The 21,950-nt window shown below is 57.0% G+C and overlaps 1 protein-coding gene across 1 annotated transcript; it reads right to left on the bottom strand.

Moving 5' to 3' along the window:
- Positions 1–8,387: 8,387 nt before the first annotated feature.
- DRAXIN (dorsal inhibitory axon guidance protein) lies at positions 8,388–18,427 on the bottom strand. The gene is made up of 7 exons (XM_054579644.1): positions 17,980–18,427; positions 15,670–15,857; positions 15,218–15,220; positions 14,296–14,407; positions 13,856–13,945; positions 12,244–12,333; positions 8,388–8,505 (listed from the first exon to the last, which is right to left on the bottom strand). Exons 1-7 carry the CDS (start codon positions 18,425–18,427, stop codon positions 8,393–8,395), a joined length of 1,044 nt encoding a protein of 347 aa, XP_054435619.1. The 3' UTR covers positions 8,388–8,392.
- Between the last annotated feature and the right edge of the window lie 3,523 nt (positions 18,428–21,950).

Below are 21,950 nucleotides of genomic sequence, written 5' to 3' on the forward strand. Positions count from 1 at the left end.
TCAGCGACTCTCAGCAGTTCCTGGCCCAGGACCGAAGCAGCAGAAAAAGGCCCGGTCGATGGGGGTAGGACTCCACCCGTACCCCTTTCCTACGAGCTAAGCCCACAGGCGGGGCCTCCTCATTTGAGCATGCTGTGACCCCCCAACGGTGACCCCCTAGTGCTGCCACTTTGTACCTAGAAAATGGGGACAGCGATAGTCAACCCCGGAGCTCTGTCAGGCACGAAGGAGGCACTGAATGTGAGAGGTTCTGAAATGATTTCCAACTGTCCTCAAAGTTCTGGACACCCAACGATTCTGACATGGGCTGGCCACTTCCTTTCCCGCGTAGGTGACTCAAACTGGAACAGAGAAAATAACCAAGACACTGTCGGCAAGGCACATGCATCTGTGAGAAAGCAGGGCCTCCACGTGAGAGAAGGGCCTGGGGCCAGCGCGTGGCTCTCGGTAGCCCCGGAAATGTCACTGGGATCTCGCCTGGAGACCTGGCCTCCAGTGTTTCGCTGAGCGTGTCACAAACGCTGGCTCCGCGCTCCCTGGCCTAAGTTCAGGCAGAGTTGGGGAAGGAAGCCCTGGTGTTTCATTGGTCAAGCTGTTCTCCGTACCCGTGGACGTGCTCTTCCCACTCTGAAGCCAGCCGCTGGGAACAGACAGTGGGAAGAGGGGGCAGAAGAGAGGGAACAGGAAGAACCGAACCCTGTGGATGGGGGTCGGGGTGGCTCTCCTGGGCTCACGGACTTCACCCCCTGTCCTTTGGCCCAGGTTCTGGTAGATGCCGAGGTTCTGAAAATATCAAACGCCATTATGATTCGTCAGTTAAATCACTGCATCCCTGCAGCCATTCACTCAAAGCAGGAAGGGACGAGATCCTAGGGGAAGCATGGGGCCGGAGGGAGGCACGGTGGGCGCGGCTGCGGCCTCCCTCCTCCTGGGCTTTCCGGAGGCGGCTGGACACTGCTGGGCAGGGCGAGAGGCCCCTCTCCAAAGGAGACACTTGATTTTTCGGATGAGCCGAAACGAAGGGGAGTTGATTCAGAACTCTTTGTCCCAACAGCACAGATCTCAAACTTACAGCAGCATCCATCGCTGACTTTGATAGGCCCAGCCAGGCTCCTTGAATCCTCCTCCTTGAACCTTACAATGCAGCCAGTGATCGCTAATGTTCCTCTTGCCTCCCCGTCCCACCAGGGTCCTGTGCAAATTACTACCGGGTGAGCCCATCCGCACACTTAGTAATATTACCCTGGCACTCCAGAGAGGCCTGTGTGCTCACACTGGGCATCAGCGAGCCCATCAGAACACCCTCTGGACCCCTTGGTGGGTGTGGGAAAAGCAGAAAGGGAGACCCCGCTGCCCAGGGCCCTTTGAATTCCAGGAAACGGTGGTTGTGTCAGACACCAGCCAGAGAGCGCACGCGCGGATTTCAGAGGCTGTTGCTCAAGCCCATCTGCCCCGTGGCTCTCCAACTCTGTCCCGTGGCGGTTCTTCCTCCCCCTTGCCCTCCCACAGCAGCCCTCTTCCCGTCGTCATGTGGACATGTGTGTGCACACGCACAGGCCCTCACTGAATGTGTGCTGGCCGCCTCCCACCTCCCTCCGCCTCTCCTGGGCCTGCCCTCCATCCCACGTCCGTCCACGTTGCAGCAGCCACCTCCTTCTCTCTGTCCAGCCTCCCATCTCTCCATGTGGATGGAATTCCAATGCCAAGGGAGGCTCTGGCTGCGCCTTGGGAGTGGCTCAGACACACAAACCAGGCCTGTTACGGCCACCAAGCCCTGCAGCCCCCAAGATGCCTATCTGCCATGGGGTTTATCTGGGTGTTTGCTTTCACCTTCTGTTGCTGTGCTGGCTCACTGCAGACGGCTCCCTGTTGGGCTCTGTGAGGGCTCCCCGAGGGCAGTGAGGGAGACTGGGCTCAGGTGGGGGTGGGGGCGGAGATGAGAGAAGGATGAGGAAGCGGGTGGTGGGGTCGGGCAGGGTGCTTCCACAGCTCCTGCCAGTCGGGGAGCTCCTGGGAGGAAACCCGGGGGCCCTCCAGGAGGCAGCGTGAAAGTGGGCACATGTTGTTTGGTTCTGGCAGCCCAGGGCTAGGGCCTGCCCCACGGAGCTCCCGTCCCCTGCAGACCCCAAGCGGTGCAGCCTTGGTGACCCTGGCTGAGCTGGGGAGTGGGTGGGAGTGGGCGTGAGGATGGGTGACTGGCCACCAGCAGGTGCTCAGTAAACCTGAGGCATTTGAGAAACAACATGGGGTCGGCGAACATAATCAGGTTTGCGAGTCGGAGGGACTTGGGTGGTGCCCCTGGTACTGCCACTACAGCACTTCTTTGACAAGTGGCCTTTATTTCTCAATGCCCTAGTTTTTCTCTTTTGCAAAATGGGGTCCAACAGTTTCCAGCTCTCCAGGAGGGTGGGGGATACAGCTCAATAGACAGAGGCCAGGGTTGTACTTGGATGGATGCATTTCTTCTCTAAACAAGTACAGCCCCCCCTTATCCATCCCTCTTAGATGTTCCAAGACCCCCAGCAGATGCCTGAAACTGCAGGTAGCACCGAACCCTGCATATGCCAAGCGCGACATATACTGTGTCCTTTCCTATACAAACACACACACCTATGATAAAGCTTAATATATAAAGTAGGCACGTAAGCTATTAATGACAATAACTAATAAAAGTGGAACAATGATAAATATACTGTAATAAAAGTTACGTGAATGAGTTGTCGCTGTCAAAGTATCTTGTACTGGACTCACCTTCTTGTGATGGTGTAAGGAGACGCAGTGGCTACGTGATGAGGTGAAGCGAGGGGAGTGAGACACTACTAAGTAAAATAAAAGCTATTTGAACACAAGCGCAGCAACAGTTGATCTGATAAGTAAGGTGGCCTCTAACAGGGAATACAGCGCCGGGGTGTCCAACCTTTTGGCGTCTCTGGGCCACGCTGGAAGAAGTAGAATTGTCTTGGGCAACACATTAAATACTTAATTAAATTGTGACATGTAATCACACACACACAGAAATCTCATAATGTTTTAAGTAAACTTAGGATTTTGCGTGGGACCGCATTCGCAGCCACATTGGGCTGCATGCGGCCCCCGGGCTGGACACCCCGGTACAGCACGGATACACTGGACAAAGGGACGATTTATGTCCCAGGTGGGACAGAGCGGGACGGCGCAAGATTTCATCACGCTACTCAGAACCGCACGCCATTTAAAACTTGCGAATTGTTTATTTGTGCAATTTTCCATTTAATAGGTTCGGACCGGGGAACGCGGAAAAGCGAAAGCATGGATAAGGGTCACAAAAGGTCAGTGAGCTGAACAGCGAGCTCACTGCAGCTGCCACTGAGACAAGAGATGTCCTTCTTGGTGCTAAGACGGGCCACCCCTTGCCAGTTCATGTCCTTTCCTAAGATGGCATCTGAGCCTGCCCAGGCCCGGCTTCAGATGGTGTCACTTCATTCTTCCCCATCCTGCCAAATTTGGCACCTGTATTTCTCCAGACTCGGCCACCTGGGTCTAGAATGAGGTTGCCGGAGGTCAGCCTGCTGGGACCAGCCTCCTAATCTCCTTGGGACGTTAGCTGCCCCAACATTACAATGGGATGGAAGATAAAAAATATGAGGACCGGGGGAGGGCAGAGATCCTGTCTGCCTTGTTTACTGTTTAGCTCAAAGCAAATGCTCAGTCAAAGATGTGAGTGAATGAATGAAGGCGTGACAGGGGAGATACTAGGCTTACAGTCCCCTCCAAACACCCAGGCAGTGCTCACTGCCCGCACAGACAGGCCACCTCCTAGAGGGGCAGAGAGAGACAACAAGTCAGCTTAGTAACCATCACCTCTTTATTTACAGCTCAAGAGAGCACATGCAACACAGGACAGGGGCGTAGCACCTCCCCCCGCCCGCTGCTGCCCCACACTTTAGAGAGGAACCACCAACCCCCAGGCAAGTTCCAAAGAGTCAGAACACCCGGCACTGAGGGCCCCAGGCCCAGGGGCCGCTCTTGATTTTCTCCAAAAACGAAGACCTGTTCCAGCCCCGGAGGCTGGGTCTCAGAGCCTGCGAGTTCAAGTTCGTGAAGGTTATCAACTGGGCGAGCCGGGCTGTCGACTCGCACCCGAATGTAAATGTCCCTGAATCACCTCAATCAATGTCCCCGCGTCCTAGACCTGTCTCTCTCTCTACGCGGCATAAACATGGCCGAACTGGAGAACTTGTGAAAAAACTCACCTGGCCCCACCCCCAGAGATTCTGATTCAGCAGGAGGGGCCCGGGCCGCATTTCTACCCAGCTCCGGGGAGGGGGACACAATGGGGGTCAGAAAGGACGAGGAAGCCTCGTGCGCCCAGGAGAAGCCACTGATCTTGAATCACACCACCCGTCCTGACAGAGGGTGCGGAAAAATAACTAACTCCCTGCAATGTAAGTTCCTGGTTTTGCAAACTGCTAGTTCCTGCCACGCTCTCCCCAACACACGTGTGCGCACGCACACACACTCTCACACCCTCCTCACAATCTCCTGTGAGATCGAGGGTCATCATAGAGGTGACAGTGCCCCTTCCAGCCTGTGAAACCGCAAAGGTGGAGCCGATATAGTTTGCTTTTTGGCCTCTCTTGCCACCCGTCCCTGTACCCTGGTCTCCCTTGCTGTCCTGTTTTACAAACATGTTCCTTGCAGGTTACTTGCATCTTCACCGTGTCTCCAGCTACAGAGAGGATCCCACTCCAGGGGGCTGTGTGCCCACCACTCAGCCTTCGATTTTATTGGGTGTGTTGGACGTGGCTTGAAGGAACGGTCCACCTGCAGCCTCTCCGCAGGGGAAGGGGTTGCGGCTTCGCGATGGGGCTTGTATCTGTTACTCCCCAAAGGGCAAATGAAGCTGCCACTTTCCCATGAGGCTTTCTTCCTGTGTCCTCTGACCCTCAGGGCATTTGGGGACTGCTTGGTGCCACCAAGCAGATCATGGAAAGGCAGCCCGTGGGAATGGTGAATATCTCTGGGGACCGGCCTAAGACTCTACAGGAGGAATGCAGGGGGCACAGGTGACTGTCCCAGCAGCTATTGGTTTCCACTTGGCCCCGGGCTCAGGTCCCCACCCCCTTTGCCGCCACCAGAGTGTATTTTTAAAAGCTTGTGAACCTGTTATCTCAAAGCCACACACACCTCCGGCTCTGCCTGGAGTCTGCGCATGCTGCCGCAGGCGGGTCCAGAGCAGTTCGCTGAACCTCAGTGACCACAGAACTCCCTGTCCTCTCTTCTAATGGGGCACCTCAAGGCCCCAGTGTTCCGGGGGACACACTTTGGGGAAGGAGCCTAATGGTGGCTTAGAAATGATCTTTGAATACGCAATGGATCATGAGCAAAGGACGCCTATTAAACTGATCCTAGGAAATAAGTTCACTGAGCCGGGGGGGCTTATTACATGCCTAGCACTGTTCAAAACACGCTGTAAGGATTTCGCGATTACTTTTCACAATACTCCCATTAAGGAGGAGTTATTGTCCCCATTATACAGATGAAGAGATCAAGGCACAGAGACCTTAGGAACTTTTCTAAGGTCACGAGGTGGCGAGGGCGGGAGCAGGCCTTGGTCACCGGCTCCACTCTCACAGGTGGTAGGACAAGGGCAGCCCTCGGGCCCAGCCCCACATTAGTCCCTGGCAGAACCTTGAAAACACAGGGATCCCAGGCACAGCCCAGACCAGTTAAACCAGGATCTTTGCAGGTGGGCCCCAGACACCGGTGCCTTTGGAAGCTCCCCAGGTTATTCAAATGTGCAGCCCAGGCCGAGCCTCGAGCGGGGAACTGCAAACTGCGGCAGGCGGGCCCAGTCCAGCCCACTGCCCGTTTTTGTGTGGTCCAAAGTTAAGAGAGGTTTTCACATTTTTCAGTGTGCTTTCAAAAACCAAGAGAAGAATGGCAGCTTGTGACATGGGAAGACTGTATGAAATTCAACTCTCAGTGTCATAAATCGTTTTAATGGAACCCAGCCTAAAAATGTGTGTTTGGTCCTTTATGGTCAGGTTTGCTGAACCCTGGATTAGGAGAAACTGGCTTCTGTGTCAGCAGAAGGAATTTAAGATAGACCTAAGGAAGAACTTCCTGGCAAAAGAGTTTTGCTAAATACTTGAGGGGGCTTTGGGATCCCTAAATCTGGAGATTAGAGGATTTCACTGCCACCTCCACCCTACTCTGCAAAAGCCAGATGGAGACAGCAGAGCAAGTAGATAGCTGGGCCGCGAATTTCCAAGTGCCCTGGTGGGGAGTGATGGCTCTGTGGGGCCTTCTGGCTCTGTCTTGGCCTTCTGGGTTCCATTGCTGATGTCCTGGGCCATCTAGCCACTGTCCCCAGCCTTAATGCCAGGTTTCCTGCCAGGAGCCACACCCTCCGGTGATCTCCAATCAGCCACCTCCTGTGAGGCACACACAGCTCTCAAACAGACAAAACTGCCTGACAGATGGAGGATTCGATTTCCAAAGAGCTAGCTTTGATCTCTTTCAGTTCCCCTGCCCCACCCGGCAAGACTCCCCTGCCCATCGAACTTGAACAGGAGAAAAGAGCAAGCATATTCGGTTTCTGCTAGATGAGGCCGCTTTCCCTGGTGCCAGACCCCTTGACCCTGGCTGATTTTCCCAGGGGAGTAAACAGCCCAGGCATCCCGTTGGCCTGGCCCTTCCCTCCAGCAGGTGTCCAGGCCTGCAAAGAATTTGGATGGGTAGGGCTTTTGTCATTTGAGACCTGGTTTGCCCTGGGCCAGAGGGTTGGTCTGGAATGAGATGCCCGTGGGCTGGGGGCCCCCAGGTGGCCCGCTAGAGCCACCTCTGCGTGGAGAGATGTTCTGGGTGGGCACCGTGGGTCTGGCCTGGGGGAGCAGTTAGCTTCAGGCACCCCAACCTCAGAGGGGCCCCAACTCCTCAGTGGGCTCCGTGGCAGAAGTGCGGGGTGGGGGTCCTGGCTTGGCCTCCAGGAAGCCCAGGAACCACTAAGATGTAGCCAAGCAGAGGCGCATGGGCAGTGTGTGCTTTTTGAGTCCATGCCTGAATTAGATTTCCAAAGGGCTCGAACTACAAAAGCTAAAGAGCTCCTGGGAGGAACGCGTCAGGGCAACACCAAAGCACCGGTCCCAGGACTGGGCGAGCAGGGCTATGGGAATTTAAGGAACCTGTCGTATCTCCACATGCCAGCTCCCAGAAGGCAGGGGCCCGTCTGCCCAAATCATGCCATCGACAAGCAGGTGCTTAGTGCAGGTTTGGTTTTGCTCGCAAGGGGATGCCCCCTGGTCCAGGGAGGAAGAGAGCGGTTAGTTACTGCAGCTTCACCCCAGCGAGAGACTCCCAGGGAACGCTCCTCTTGCTGAAAGCCCTGGAGAGCCTGCAACAAGTCTAGTTGTGACAAAGCAAGAACGTGGGTTGTGGAGCCAGACAACCTTGGGCCAGGTCCTGATCACAGCTCCACATCTATTCCCTAAGCAGGGGCGTCCAGCCCAAGGCCCATGGACCATGTGCAGCCCAGGAGGGCTTTGAACGTGGCCCAACACAAAATCATAAATTTACTTAAAACCTTTTTTTTTTTTTTGCTCATCACTTTTTTTAGTGTTTGTGTATTTAATGTGCGGCCCAAGACAATTCTTTGTCCAGTGTGGCCCAGAGACGCCAAAAAGTTGGACACCCCTGCAAGGCATGGGTGGGCGCTCTTGGGGGGCTGGAGGGGCGGACAGGCAGTGTGGGCAGGCCCCCAGAGCTTGCTGCAAAGGCGGAATCGACTGAATAGAAATCTGCACTTTCACCTGACCGCAGGGGATCGGTGTACCGGTTAAGGTTTGAGGAGCATTGATCTGGGACCCTGGACAAGTCATAGGACTCAACTGTGCCTCAGTTTCCCCGCCTGTAAAATGGTGATAATACTTCCTTTAGAAGGTCATGTGATAACTAAATAGGATAATGTGTGCCACGCTTTCAGCACAGGGCGTGGAACGTACGTAAGAGGTACAACTCTTCACTCCTGCCCTCGAGTTCCCTATCTCTGGGAGTTTCCATTTCTTTTCCTTTCCAAATTAAACCCGGAGTTATTGCAGTGTGGCGGTCTGACAGTAGAGGGCGCTCTCGACATTGCCATCGCGGAAAACCGGGCACCCAATTGCCGAGGCCGTGAGAGCGGGTCCGCCAGCGGTGGTGGGTACAGATGTGCTTGATGCGCCTTGGCTACTGGGCAGAGGGAGGTCACCAGAGATCCCGCCCCGGGGCTGCAGGTCCTGGGCCGGAGCCTGCAGCCTCAGACATCGGGTCCTACCATTTGCTTTCCCACTGCTAGTTATACACAAATTGCCCTCTTCTCCAAACCTCCAGCGCTGAGTCCCCGGGCCTGCGGGGGGCACCTTCATCTGGGCCACTAGACGTTGATGAAGGATCCCTGGTCCCCGTTAGCCGTCTCGGGCTCCACGCACCGCCCCTTCCTCCGTGTGACCCTGCGGTTCCGGTGGAACTTGGCGTAGCAGCGCAGCCCTGAGTGAAGGGAGTAAAGAGGGTCAGGGGTGTTCCCCGCCCATCTCATCCCCATCCTCCCACCCCACACCCTCTGGGACCCCTGCAGCCTCTTCCTACCGTCCCCTTCTTTATTCTGCCCACCAACCAACCCATCCTCTACACAGTAGCCTGAATGCGGAGAAAGGGAACGGTGGACAGATGGAGCACCAGGGTCGTATGGAGCCGTGAAACAAACTATTCTGTGTGATACTGTAACGGTGGGTACATGCCATCATGCACTTACCAAAACCCATAGAACGCAAAACACGAAGCGTGAACCCTCACTTATACTATGGACTTTAATTAATAATAATAATGCATCAAGATTGGTTCATCAATTGTAGAAAGTGTACCATACTTATGTGAGGGAACAGTAAGGGAAACTGCAGAAGAACCCTGTGTTTTCTGCACAATTTTTCTGTGAACCTAAAACTGCTAGGAAAAAAGTCTATTAAAGGCTTTTGAAAGGAACACACGTTCTGCCCTCCCGTACAAAGCCTCCCAGCCTCCCCATTGTACACAAAAGGAAATCTAACTTCAGTCTTCTTGCCTTCCCTCATCTATCCAGCCATTTCCTGCCTCAGGGCCTTTGCACATGCTGTTCTCTCAGCCAGAGATCCCTTCCCCAGGCCCTTGGCAGAGCGGGTTCCTTCATGGCCTTCAGGTGTCAAAGAGACCCTCCCTGACCACCGAAATTAAAGTAGGCGTGGCCCTCCTGGCGCATGGGGGGGAGTTTCCTGGCTGCGGCTCTCTCCGCTGAGATCCATGGGTAGAGGTACTTTTCATTTAAGGCCACATCCTCTTGATGATGGGGAAAAACATGTCAGTGTGGCCTGAGTAAACCCCAACATTTCCCTTTAGGAGTGACCACAGACAGAGAGGACATCGGTACTTTAAGGTCTACTTTTGTCACTGTTAAGAGAATAAAGGGACTGCTATGAAGTTTGTGCTCACTGGCCTAGAATTGACACCTGGGTCACTGGGCTTTAAGACCTGTGGCCACACAAGTGACACCTGGGAGTAGACAGAGGGTTCATGAGCAGGAATGGCTGGTAGCTACAAAAGCCCTTCCAGAACTCTCCAGAACCCAGGCTGGCCCTGACTGCTGGACTTCAGACCTGAGCCCCTTGTTCAATGTTTGGGGGTATCTCAGGAGTCCTCAGGGCTCCTGCTCCCCCTGAGGGTTCCTGGCACCCCCTGGGTCCCTCTGGGGTGGCATCTTGGTGAGAATCTCCTCCTGCACCATCTTGAGGGAGCTGCCAAACTGCCACTTCCACTCGTCTTCTTTTTTGAGCCTGAGTCTCGAGGGAGGAAGCAACAGTTTTGACGGAACCGACCATCGCGAGGGATCAGTGGAAATTAACAGATGGGGCTTTGTTTGTAGACGTCTCCTTTGGATGCCTGGAAAGCTGTTCCTTCCCACTAGAGACCCAGGGAGGAAGGGAGGATTGATTTTGATTCCTGGGCAGAGGGGCCACCACTGAGCAGCCAGCCAGGCACCAACTAGTCATGAGCAGCTCAGTAGGGCCAAGCCCCCCTCACTCAGCGGGGCTGGACCTGGATGCCGAGGACTGCGGTTCAGCCCCTACGTTGTCCTGGGCTCCCTGGACCAGAAAGCCTCCTGCCCTCTCTGCACCTCAGCCTCCTCCTCTGTGAAACGGGGCCCCAGCCCTGCACACAGGTACCAGGAAGCAGCTTCCAGCATCCCCCCAGTTTCCATTCCTGCTGCCCCCCTCCCCTCTCACCTCCCAGCTGGTCCTTCCTGTCTCCATCCCTGCCCCTCACAGCTCTGCAGCCTTAAAGAGGCTTTTAACCCCCAAGTCAGACCATGTCACTGGCCTACTTAAAACCCACCTGCACCTTCCGGTTACAAACCAAATGAGGCCAACAAGGGCCTGTGTGACCCTCGTAACCGGCCTCCCCCACCGCCACCCCGTGTGCCGCTGGGGCCACCCCGTGCCAGCCCCGCTCAGCACACCGGCCTTGTTCCTGCCCGAGGTCCTTGCCTTTTCCCTGCCTCTCGCCTGGGGCTCCCCCCGCCGCCCACACCTTCAGGCGGCTGATGCTGCTGTCCACTCCTGTCCGTCCTTTCACGAGGCCTCCGGACTATTTTCTTTACAGCTCTTACTGCTTTTAAATACATCTCATCTATGTATTTGATTGCTGTCTGCTCATCTCACCAGAATGGACTCTGGATGCAGAACTTGCTGGTTCTTTTAGCTGCTGAGTCCCCAGTGTCCAGAACAGCACCAGACGCATAGTAGGTACTCAATAAACACTTCTTGACTTCTTGACTATGTAATGTTACTGCTTTCACAGCAGATAATTTTCAGGCTAATGTGAACAAAAATAGGGTGTGTATCTCGGGATGGTTAACAGAGGAACTGCAACCAAATTCCCCCACTCAGAATATATGAACACTAACTGGATATTGAATGATAGTGAGTAATTATTGTTCATTCTTGTCATTTTTTAAACCTCACCTGAAAATATGTTTTTACCGATTTGAGAGAGAAAGGGTGGGGGGAAGAGAGAGAAACATCAACGTGAAAGGGAAACATTGATTGGTTGCTTCCTGTATGCGCCCTGACCAGCTTGAACCTGCAACCCAGGTACGTGCCCTGCCTGGGAATCAAACCCGCAACCTTCTGGTGTACAGAACGACATTCCAACCAACTTGAGCCACACAGCCAAGACTTTGGTATTCTGTTTCTAGAAGAGTACTTATCTTTTAGAGACAGACACCGAAATAGTCACAGATGAAACATCTCTCAACTCCGAGGAGTTGTTTCAAAGCCATTCTGGAGCCGGGGAACTGCGCAGGGGAGAGAGGACACGGACTGGCAGGGAGCTGGTAAGTGTTGCAGCTGGGCGCTGGAAAACAGGGGCTCCTTGTTCTGACTCCTGTCCGACTACTTCATATAGTGTTTGAAAATGTTCAAAGTACAACACTAAAAATATTCCTCACTTTTCTAGCTGTGTGAGTTTGAGCAAGTCACTTAACTCGTCTGGGCCTTAGTTTGCTGGTGTGTAAAGTGGGGATCATACTAGCTCCTTCCTGGATGGCTGGGAGGATTCGGGAGGCACAAGGATTCAGGACACAGGAGGATAATGGGGATGATGTGCTCAGCACAGAGCCCGGCACACCGGGGCACGCCTGGGGACACCTGGGCAGGAGCGCACCTCCTGCTCCGCGCGGGAGTTCAGAGGAGTTAAAGAGGTAGCTGGCCAAGTGCATCTTTCCCTGGGATGTGCTGGGAAATCCACCCCCGGCAACCCGCCCACCGCCACCCCGGCCCCAGCCCCGCTATCACACTTGGAAGGCCTCCCCTGGGATAGAATTCTGGCCTTCTCAGATTCGATCTTATTTAAAGAGATAGGCTCCTCTCCCCTCCCTTCTCCCGCTTCCAGATCATGGGCGATCATGCCAGCTTGTATTTCGAGAGGTGAGAAAAGCAAATCTAAGAGACGATGCCAGGAATCGAGACTAAATGAGTTCACAGATTGGGAAGGCCCCGAGCAAAGCTGTTGTTGCTCGCGGCTGCGGCTCCCAGGGGATTCTCCCACCCCCGCCTTCGCTGCAGGCCCCTCGGCCCACCCTCTGCTGGGAAGCCGTGTCCCCCACTCAGCGCAGAACCAGCTTCGGCGGGGAAAGGCAGGTTGTGGGGTTCTCAGAGCATGAGGCCCGCGTCCCCACCCCGGGGAGCCCAGACTCACCTTCCACACACATGCAGTCATCGAAGCATTTGTTGTTGAGGCCCCGGTTGTGGGGCACGCAGAGGTGCTCCCGCAGGCCGCAGCAGGTCCCTGCCGCACAGCAAGCACACATGGTCAGCCAAGCCGAGCGGGCCCTCCCCACCGGCCGGCTCGTGGTCCCACTGGACAGGAGATCCATCATCTCCGTGGCAAGGCCGTGCCCTGGCAGGGTGCGGCCATCTGGCGTGCAGGGCTCCCAGCCAGAACCACTGATGGATGTCGTGGCCCAGGCCCCTGCGGGCGGGTGGCAGAGACCCCAGCTGCCCCAGATGGGCAACTGATTGATCATGGGAAGGGCGGAGGCTGTGTTGGATCACCTCCCCGGGAGAGGGGGTGGAACAGCTAGAGGCTGCCCGTTGTGGAGTCAGCTTAGAGCTGGGGGCGGGCCTCAGGGACCACGGACACCAACGTCCCCTTCGGGCAGATGGGGAAACTGAAGCCCGCGGGAAGCAGCGAGATCTCCCCAGGCAGGCCCAAGGCATGGCCTCGCCCACTGTGGGCCAGCACTCAGCGCGACTGTCCAGTTGGCCCAAACTCCAGCCTTTTCTCTCTGCTCAGGGTGAAAACAATGGTTTGGAAAGAGAACAGCCCGCCAGGGAGTCGTTGGTCGAGCTCACACAATGCCAAATGCTGGCTCGGCCGCTGTTTTCTGGAGTATTCTGGCCACTGAGTAAACCACGGAGCACCGTGGAGGTGTGCCATTCGGCAGCTCTCCCCCTGGGTGGCATTTGCTGTCCAACAGCGAAGAGAGCACTTAGCACCTTCAGGACGGCACCCTGGCTGGGCCCATGGCGCGCTGTTCCCTGAGCAGTCCCAGCCAATGATGGGCCTGGCGATCATGGGCAGGGGCCATTTCTGCCCACCCAGCAGGCAACGTTTGCTCTGCAGCACCCCCATCGGCGGGAGGAGACCGACCACAGGGCAGGATTCCCAGTCCGTTTCTGCTCCTCCCCAGTTTATCATGCACGGGCCCTCCCCCCCACTCCCCCACCTCCCACACATCCAGCTCCTCCCCAGAGGATGCTTCTGGGAAGCCCCGCCTGAGCCATCCAGGGCCGGCAGTTTGGGGCGTCAGCCCAAACATCAGGCCCTTGCTGTCAGACTGCCTTGATGAGCACAGCGGCTGAGCAGGTGAGGAAGTCGTTGAAACAGCCACACAAAGCCCAGCAGTGAGTGTCATGATGGGTCCCAACCAGATTTTAGGAGGAAGGTGGGGGGCGGGGTGTCATCCTGACATAAGGCAGTGCATGGGACAGTGGTTAACCGGGCAGACTCAGGTGTGGGGCGCTTCCTAGCTGTGCGACCTTGGCTGGGACACTTGGCCTCTCCAGGGCTTAGTTTCCTTGCCTGAAAACTGGGCGTGACAGGGTCTCTTTCTCTGGGTGGCTCTGAGGGTTAAATACAGTGTGGCAGCAGCTCTCAGTAAAGTGGCAGCTGGCACTGTTGCCACTTACTATCCCCAGAGGGCCGTGAACCTGAAGTCCCTCCTCATGTGCCTGGGAAGGCCCGCCCCACCCCATGCAGGTCCGCCTGCACCCAGCCCGGTGCCTTGAAGGTGGCGCTGGTTTGGTACCTGGCAGGCAGTCTTGGTGATGGTCGCACGGCTCCCCTTCGGCTGCCGAGGTTTCATTGCCATCACTGGAGAGTTTGCCCCGGTGTCTCTCTGGGGACAAGGACATCTGTGGTCAGGGGCTGAGGCCCAGCGGAGCAGAGAATAAGCACAAGGACACCTGTGTCACAGTGCTCGTACTGCCACTCCTGCCGTGTGGCTGGACACTCTGCCTTGAGTTCTCTCTTTTCTAAAATGGGATCAACTGTGGTATGGACCTAAGTTTTTTTCCCCAGGCTATGTGACAAGTTCTCAATAGTGGTATTTCCATTTGGGAGGTCCGTTCCAGTGTGGACGCCATGGCCCGCCCACCCCCCACTCTGGACATCTCTAGGTCAGGCTGGGCTGACCAACAGAGATGGGGGGCGGGGCGGCGGGAGCCCAGGCTCGGGGGTGGCAGATACCTTTCTTTTTCGCGGAGGGCCAAATCTCAGGTTTTAAGTCTTCATAATCGGTCCAGTCGAACAAAGCCATGTCCAGCGTGGGCATCACCTCCCCGTCAGGCCTGGGATGAGCCTGCAGAAAGAGGGTGGAGCGGAGAGAACGTGGAGCCCCCAACAGATGGAAGCAGAAATGTGGGGCCCCAGGGCCAGGGGGCAAGGGAGGGGCTCCTTGGAGACCAGCTCATCTTCGGCTCTACAGTCCCTTGTGGTTCCTGCCCCAGCAATCGCCAGGACATTTGCCTCATTTGACATTCAAGCAGGAGGGTGCCTACAGGCGACCCATGCAGAGGGCGGGGGTCGGGGTCGGGGGGTGCTGGGAGGCAGTCGTGGCTGCTCAGGGGCTCTATACCCATGTGGAGGGAGTTCACTTCCCTGCCCCTTCGTGCCCCTGCAGAAGTTGTCAGCTCTCCATGGTGGTACTGCCGAGGCCGTGGCCGCGGTTCCGTTTCCCTCGCAGCCCCGGGCCAGCTGTCTCAGGGCTGGGTCTGCCCACAGCAGGACGTGGGCAACAGAGGAACCTCCTGGGGCTGGGTGCTCAACGGATGGACTTCAGGGGCCTATGACGGCAGGGACAGCCCTGTATTCTTTGGGGATGGTCCACAGCTTTATCAGAATCTCAGGGGGTGCAAGACCCAAAAAAGAGAATAAGAAAGATCTGCTAAAAAGTAAAGTTTTTCTTCTACCTATATGTTATTGCTCATTTTTAATTATTTGCTATTATTTTGATAATATTTCCAAATTAGGATATTATTTTGGAAAATATTTCAAAGCTACCCAAGAGGAGCAATGACGCACACCCTGTTAATTGCAAGAATGATGCAATGAACTCCCGCCTTCATTCCCTCTAGACTTGCCAGTGGTAGCAACCTGGCCGCACGCTCACCTGCTCGCTCTCCAGACATCTGCTCTGAAGGCCTGAAGCACATGCTAAATCTTAACTAATGCTTGTTAATTCTGGAATGCGGGGACCTGGTTTCTTACAGTATTGTGATCCTCTGCACTTTTCGGTATGTATAAATGCTTCCCCAAGGGCGTTGATCTTCTCAGCACAGAGACCAGTATGCTGAGCGGACACTGGCGTCCTTGGCTGTCCCTGAAGTGAGACCCCAGGACCACTTTCTCCCAGACAGTGGCAGCCCTTTCAGGACAGAGTGCCCGCCGGGCTGTAGCTGGGCTGCACGGGCATCAGGAGACCCGGTTTCCGGCTAGCCCCAGCGGCCTGCACCCATTCCCTCTCACCACTATGCCCCAGTCTCCCTAGATGTCCTAAGAAGGATTTGCATGATGCGGTCTCAAGGACTCTTCTGGCTTCAAGGCAGTTCTGAGGCCGCTTACCTGGGGCCACAGGGATGTGACAGGCAGGATCAGGGACCCTTCCGTGGCAGGTGCTGCCTCAAAGGTGGTTAGGTACAGTACGGTAGGGGCCAGGCTGGTAGAAGATTCCTCCATTGCAGCGTCCGGCATGTGCTCTTCGAACTCCACCTTCTTCATCAGGGAGCTGGGACCTCGGACCAAGGCTCGGCCTGAGACATGGAGTGGTAAACACAGAGCCTTTGTCTGCTCGCCACCCTGTATCAGCCCAAAGCAGAACCCACATTTCCTGCTGCAAACAAGGGGGCGGTAGGCATCCTATAACAAGCCCTTGGTTCGCAAATGTTCCCGCTGCCCACACTCCCGGGGAGGTGGGAACCACGGGCAGGGGCGAGGGACTTTCACTGTTGCCGGGGAGACAGCCCAAGGGTCCTTGGTTGAAAGCAGCACCCAGCAAGTCCAAGCCGAGGCTGGCGGGGCGCAGCCAGGGGAGTAAGTACAACAAATGGGAGCTGATAGCATCGCTGATGAAAGCCTTGCTGGAGGGGTAACATCTGAGTAGGGGAGCAAGGCAATGAGGCTGAGCTGAAGCTTATTGCACACAAGAGAGTGCCTGCCGGGCGGTGAAAATCATCACCCTGTTTGCAGAGGACCTGCTGTGCATGAGAACCCTGTTGCAGGCCTGGTCCTGCGTCACGAGCATTGTTTCCTAGGCTCTGCAGCAGCTCTAGGAGGCAGGCACTCGTTCAGCCTCATCCACAAGGAGGAAACGGAAGCACAGAGAGGCTAAGAGACTTGCCTGGGGGCACACAGCTGGTAAAAGTCGAACTGCGAGCCCAGCTGGGCCTGAGTGTAGAGTCAGTACTTTTTACCACCAAAACCGCCTTTGGAGCCATATGGGCATGAGGTTGGGTGAGCGTAACCAGGCAGGTTGGGGTGGTGGGGAGCTAAGGGGCTTTGGGAGAAGCTGGAGGGCCTGGGCTCTTCTTGGCTTCTTTTTTCTCACGTGAGATCTGGCTTTAAGGCTGGTTGGGTCCGTTGGGATCGCTCCTCTCTCTGGAGGTGAATCCCAGAGAGCAGCAAGGCCGCTCTGGGATCGTCAAATCCGCTCTGTTCATTTTCCAGGCTTCACAGCTGGTCAGCAGGGCAGGGCCTGGCCTCCGGACCTCCGTGGTCCCCCCCCTCCTCTTGCCTACTCTCTTAGGAGGGTCCACTGGCCCACTGGAGCTGGGGGTGGGGCTGAGCTGAGTCGGATCCACACACCAAGTGTGCCCTCTGCCTTGGCCTCAAGGATGCCAGCATCCAGGAGTGGGAGGCTGAGTCTAAGCTTCCCCTCCTCCCGCCCCCCTACATACACACACTTGGGGGGTCTCAGAAGACCTGCAGGGAAGCAAGCCCCTGCCCTTTGCAGGGAAAGCTGGGGCTGAGGCTCCACCCACCTCCTCCTACCCACCCTGGCCCCATCCCTGTTTGCAGCTCTAGACCTGCCCCTAGAGGCAGTCTGGTCACAGGAAGAAACTTGGGAGCCAGGTTTCAGCAGGGGGCTGGAGGCCGGGTGAGGCTGGGGAGGGGCCAGCGAGGGGACTGCTGGGAAATGTTTGTTCGAGACCGAGTGGGCGGCTGGGGCCAGTGAGCGGCCAGATGTTCACAGGGTTTGGAAATGTGGAGGACACTTCACGGAAGGCGAGGAAGGCTCAGGGGCGGGAGCGCTGCAGGGGACCAACACGCGGTGGCCGGAGGGATAGCGACGGGGTGCCTCTCCCCCGGGACGTCTGTGTCCAGGTTGGATGGAGGGCACTGATTCAGCATCAAGAGAAAGCTGAGAATGAACCAGTGACAGCTGTGCGTTGTCCCTGACACTTGCCAGGCACCACTCTGAGCACTCTACGTGGCCAGTGGCCTCTTAATCCATGCTGAGGGTACACGGGGGCCACAAACCTCGTTTTGCAGAGGGAGAAACTGAGGCAAAGGCCGGTGACTCGCCCTGGGCCACAGAGCTAGTAAATAATGGAGCCAAGATCGGAACTTGGGCAGATCTGGCTTCAGAATCTAAGCTCTCAACCCCAGCTCTATGCTTCCAGGTTAATTAAGTGATGTTCTTGGTGGGCACCGAACTGGTCCATCCCTACTCAGTAGGATAGATTTAGGTCAGATACAAAGTAGAACTTCTTGACTTCTGAGGATCATCTATTGACAGGAGTTTCTATGGCCACATGTCCCTCTCCTCCTCCTCGTCTCCAGCCCTAAAGCTCCCTTGGCCATTGGGTCTGAGCCCTCTCCCCTCCCCCACCCAGCCCCTCCCTTCCATGGGAGGACACCACGCAGCCCAGTTACCTCTGTGCAGTTTCAGCCTCTCCCTGCGTCTCTTGTGCTCCCTGCCACGTTTCTTCCCTGGAGACCGGTTCTCCTTCTCAGGGTAGGGCAGTGGCAACCCCAGGAGCAGATTCTTGTCCTGCAGCAGGCCCGCAGGACTTTGTCCAGGCAGCGGCGCCCCCGCGCCTGGCAGTCTGGAGGCCTGCCTGGTGGAGGTGCCGACAGCTCCGGCTCCCTCCTGGGCCCGGCCAGGCATGCCAGCACCCCGCGGCTCCTTCTTGCCCAGGCCGCGCCGGCGGTGGTGGCTGACCTGGGGTGTCCACAGTGCTGGGCCTGGGAGGTTGACGTGATTCTCAGGGAGGTGTCGAGCCGCGGTCCCGGGTCCCAGGGAGCCTGCCAGGCTCAGCTCCAGCAGCAGCAGGAGGGCCAGGAGAAGCATGTGGGCAGCACGGGTGGCGGGCCCCGCCATGGGCTCCTCCTGTGAGAAAGGCGGCCCGTGAGGGGCTGCCCTCCTCCCCCCCTTCCCACCCTCAAACCCCCTCACTTACATCATTACAGCCCGGGGTTTCCCAACAGGGACAGAGAGGGGACTTTGCCCCCCACAGGACACTTGGCAAAGTCTGGAGACATTTTTGGTTGTCAAAACTGGACAGTGCTACTGACTCTGCTGGCCGGAGGCCAGAAATGGTGGCAAACATGCTCCGATGCACAGGACAGTCCCCTACGACAGGCTCCCCACTCCAGAAAGACCGTGGTGCTGGGGCTGAGAACCACCCCCACCCCGCCCAGAAAAACAGCTTAAGCAGCATCCAGGTTCCGGATTAGTCTAGAATTCCTTCTCTGCACAAACCTCTGCCCGGTGCCGAGTCCCCTGGAATGAGCTCGGAATTACGGCTCTAGTCCCCGGGACTTATCGCAAAGCCTAAATTCAAATAAATGGAATAATAGCGCTTGGGCATGTGCCATGGGCGGGAATCACGTCCAGTGCTTGACGTGAAATTGTGTCACCTGGTCCTCTCAACAGCTCTCTGACGCGGCGCCTACTGTTTTCGGAAGTGGAGGTTAAGGCTCGGAGAGGTGCAGTCACACCAGAGAAGTGTCACTTGTGTAATTCTTATGCCTGTGTGCGGAACTGTCACCGTCACGGGGCTATCCCTGGACACCCTGGTTCTGTCATGGCCTCGTGTTTTGCTCCTGGGTCAGGGCAGGTTCTGACTCGGCACCGTCCCTGCTGGGCTGAGAGGTTCTGGAGGCTCGACTCTAAAACCCTGCAGGGTGGAGTAAGCTGACAGTGTCCTGTGCCTCCCCCGACACCCCGCTTCTCCTCCGGAAGCGGCGCCCCCTCAGGGGACCCACAGCTCTCCAACTCCCCCGCCCCCGCACTGGAGGACGCATCAGACCCCTGGACGTTCCGGAGGACCTGGGAGCTCGGGCCCACCAGGCCTGCTGTTGGGGGCTGATGGGGTATCTGCCGGGCTCCAGTGAACACCCTGGGCCCTTCCCCCACCGCGCCCCCCTTTCCCCGCCACCTGTCTCACTCCATCCAGACAAGTGCTGCGCGAGGTTAGCCAGGCTGATTGAATGTTTATGGACTCCCGGGCCCCCTGAGTGTCCCGTTGGCTCACAAAGGTGCTTACACACCGCTTCCTTGTGATTTGTGGCCATGTAACTGTCCAGGGCTGCGGAAGGGCCGCTGGGCCTGTGAGGGTTCCCGCATGTTCCCCCAGCCCTCTCGGTGCCCGCAGCCCCACACTGGCCTCCACCCCAGGTGCACCTCTCGCCCACCCTGCCTGAGGGGCCCTTGACATGGGCGGGAGGGCAGGAGGGGTTGGGGGCTGGCGCCGGAGCAGGCTGACCCGCTCTGAGAGAGTGTGCCACCTGCTGCCCTTCACTTGCCCCCCCTCAGCCCGACCTGGGACGCCCTGGTCCTCTGGGAGGCGGGGGCTGGGCCTCCATCCCTTCGGTCTGCTCTTCCTGGAACCGCGGGCTGGGAAGGGGGCTGTCCCGTCACTTCCCCTCTCAGCCCCTGCGCCTGGAGCCGCCTGCCTGTCCAGGGCGGGCGAGCCTCGGTGAGCCGTGTGGGACCCCGGGGTGGGCTTGTTGGGACAGCCCTGTCTCATCGCACACCCTGCCGTTCCTAAGACTATCAGCGCAGCAGCCCTGGCCTGATGGCCGGTCCGCCTGGCAGGCTACAGGGGGCTTCCGCACCCTCAGCCTGCCCTCCAGCCTTGCCCCCGTGAGGGTCCTGGAGGCCGGGCTCAGGCCGCAGGGCTGCCGGGCCGGAGGAGGGGGCCCATTTTAAGGGCTGTTAGTCAAGCATTGTCCCCCTTCCAGGGGCCCCTTGAACCCTGTTTTTAGGACTGAGGCATGATGTCATCTTTGTCCCTCCCCCTCCCTGTGCCCCTCGAATCACACCTGCAGCCTGCCTGGGGCGGGGGTGGGGATGTCCGCGTGCAGTTCCGGTGCACCCATCCCTCTCCCCAGACCCTATCAGCACCGTCCTCTGCCCCCAGACCCGGCCTGCACTGCTGCCACATTACTCTGATCATGTCCCCGCCCCCTCTCTCACCCCGACTCAAAACTAGACTCAAAACTATCCGTGGCTCCCTATTGCCTTCCCTTTTAATCCCAGGCTCCTCAGTTGGGCACTTAAGACCCTGTGGAACGTGGCCCCAACCTAGCTTTGCAGCCCTGACTTCTGCTTCCTCCCCTGCACAGCCGATAGAGACTATTCCCTGGGCCCCAAACACACCCCATCTTTCCTGTTTCTATTCTCCCTCTGGCCAGTGCCTCTGCCTGGAACAACCTCGGCCCTCCACCCCCATCTCTTCAAACCCTGCTTGTGTCTGGGCCCCATTCCAAATGTCCTCTCTCCCAGGAGGCCGTGTCCAGTCCCCCAATTCGCTGTGCTTCCTCCTCTGTGCTCCTACCACCCCTTGAGGACCTCACAGGCCATTTCCTGCTGGGTGATCAGCTTTTCTTAAAGCCCCTGACAAGACAGGAAGATCCTCTCAGGCTGTTTCACTTTTCCCACTGGTCCTATTGGATCTATAGGACCCTGCAAATAATAGGCGCCAATGACTATGGATCGGAATGGGAGTGGATTGAGCGCAATTGAACTGGCACCTGAGCACAAGATTGTGAATACATTCTCAGGGATTGTGTGTGTGTGTGGGGGCGGGGGGCGGGGCTGGAGTGAGCCTGGTGGACTTGGCACCATTTTGTCCCGGCAATTGCCTGGAACTCCCTCTCCAGGCCCACAGGGCTTACACGCAGATCTTGGCACAGCCCAGCAGCCAAGATGCCAGCCTGGCAGGGAGCCACTCAGGAAATGTGGGTTGCGACAAAGCCGTGCCAAGGATCCACAGCGATGCAGGGCTCCGGGCGTTTCTGTCGCTCTGGGAGCCAGTTGGAGGCTGCATCACAAAGCACCAAGCATCCAGGCAAAAGGGGGCAGCAGGCACCCCTCCCCCCGCCTCCAGTCAGCCACGGAGGACTCTGCCTGGGGCTTGCTGGCAAAGCCTGCTCCTTTGGGGCTGGGGCTGACTCCCTCCGCCCTCCAGACTGGGGACACTCAACAGCTTTGGAGCTGCCCTGACAAGAGTTGTCGAGGGACATCAGGACCACCCAGGGACGGCGCTCTCACAACTGAGATTTAATAGTGACTCATTAAAAGCAAAGCAAAACAAAAGCAATCGTGAGAACGAGGAGCTGCCACTCCCTATGCAGCAGTGGAGCCCAGGCAGTTACGTGCTTATTTCATCCATTTCTTATTGCATCCTCTCAACTGCCCTGCAGGGCGGGTCATTTTCCGTGTTCAAAATGAGGTCACGGAGGTGCTGAGAGGGTAAGCCACAAATCCAAGGTGACCCAACCAGTGAGCGGCAAAGCCACTCGAAGCTCTGGTTCTCCGCACAGTGGCAGCCCTTGCTCTCCATCGCCCGTGCACGGTGCTGCCTCGGGGCTCACCTGTGTCCGCAGCATCTCCGGAC

This window comes from Pteronotus mesoamericanus, unplaced genomic scaffold, assembly GCF_021234165.1.
Source record: "Pteronotus mesoamericanus isolate MK-2021 breed Mesoamerican mustached bat unplaced genomic scaffold, CSHL_Meso_final contig_557, whole genome shotgun sequence".
Lineage (NCBI taxonomy): Eukaryota > Metazoa > Chordata > Mammalia > Chiroptera > Mormoopidae > Pteronotus > Pteronotus mesoamericanus.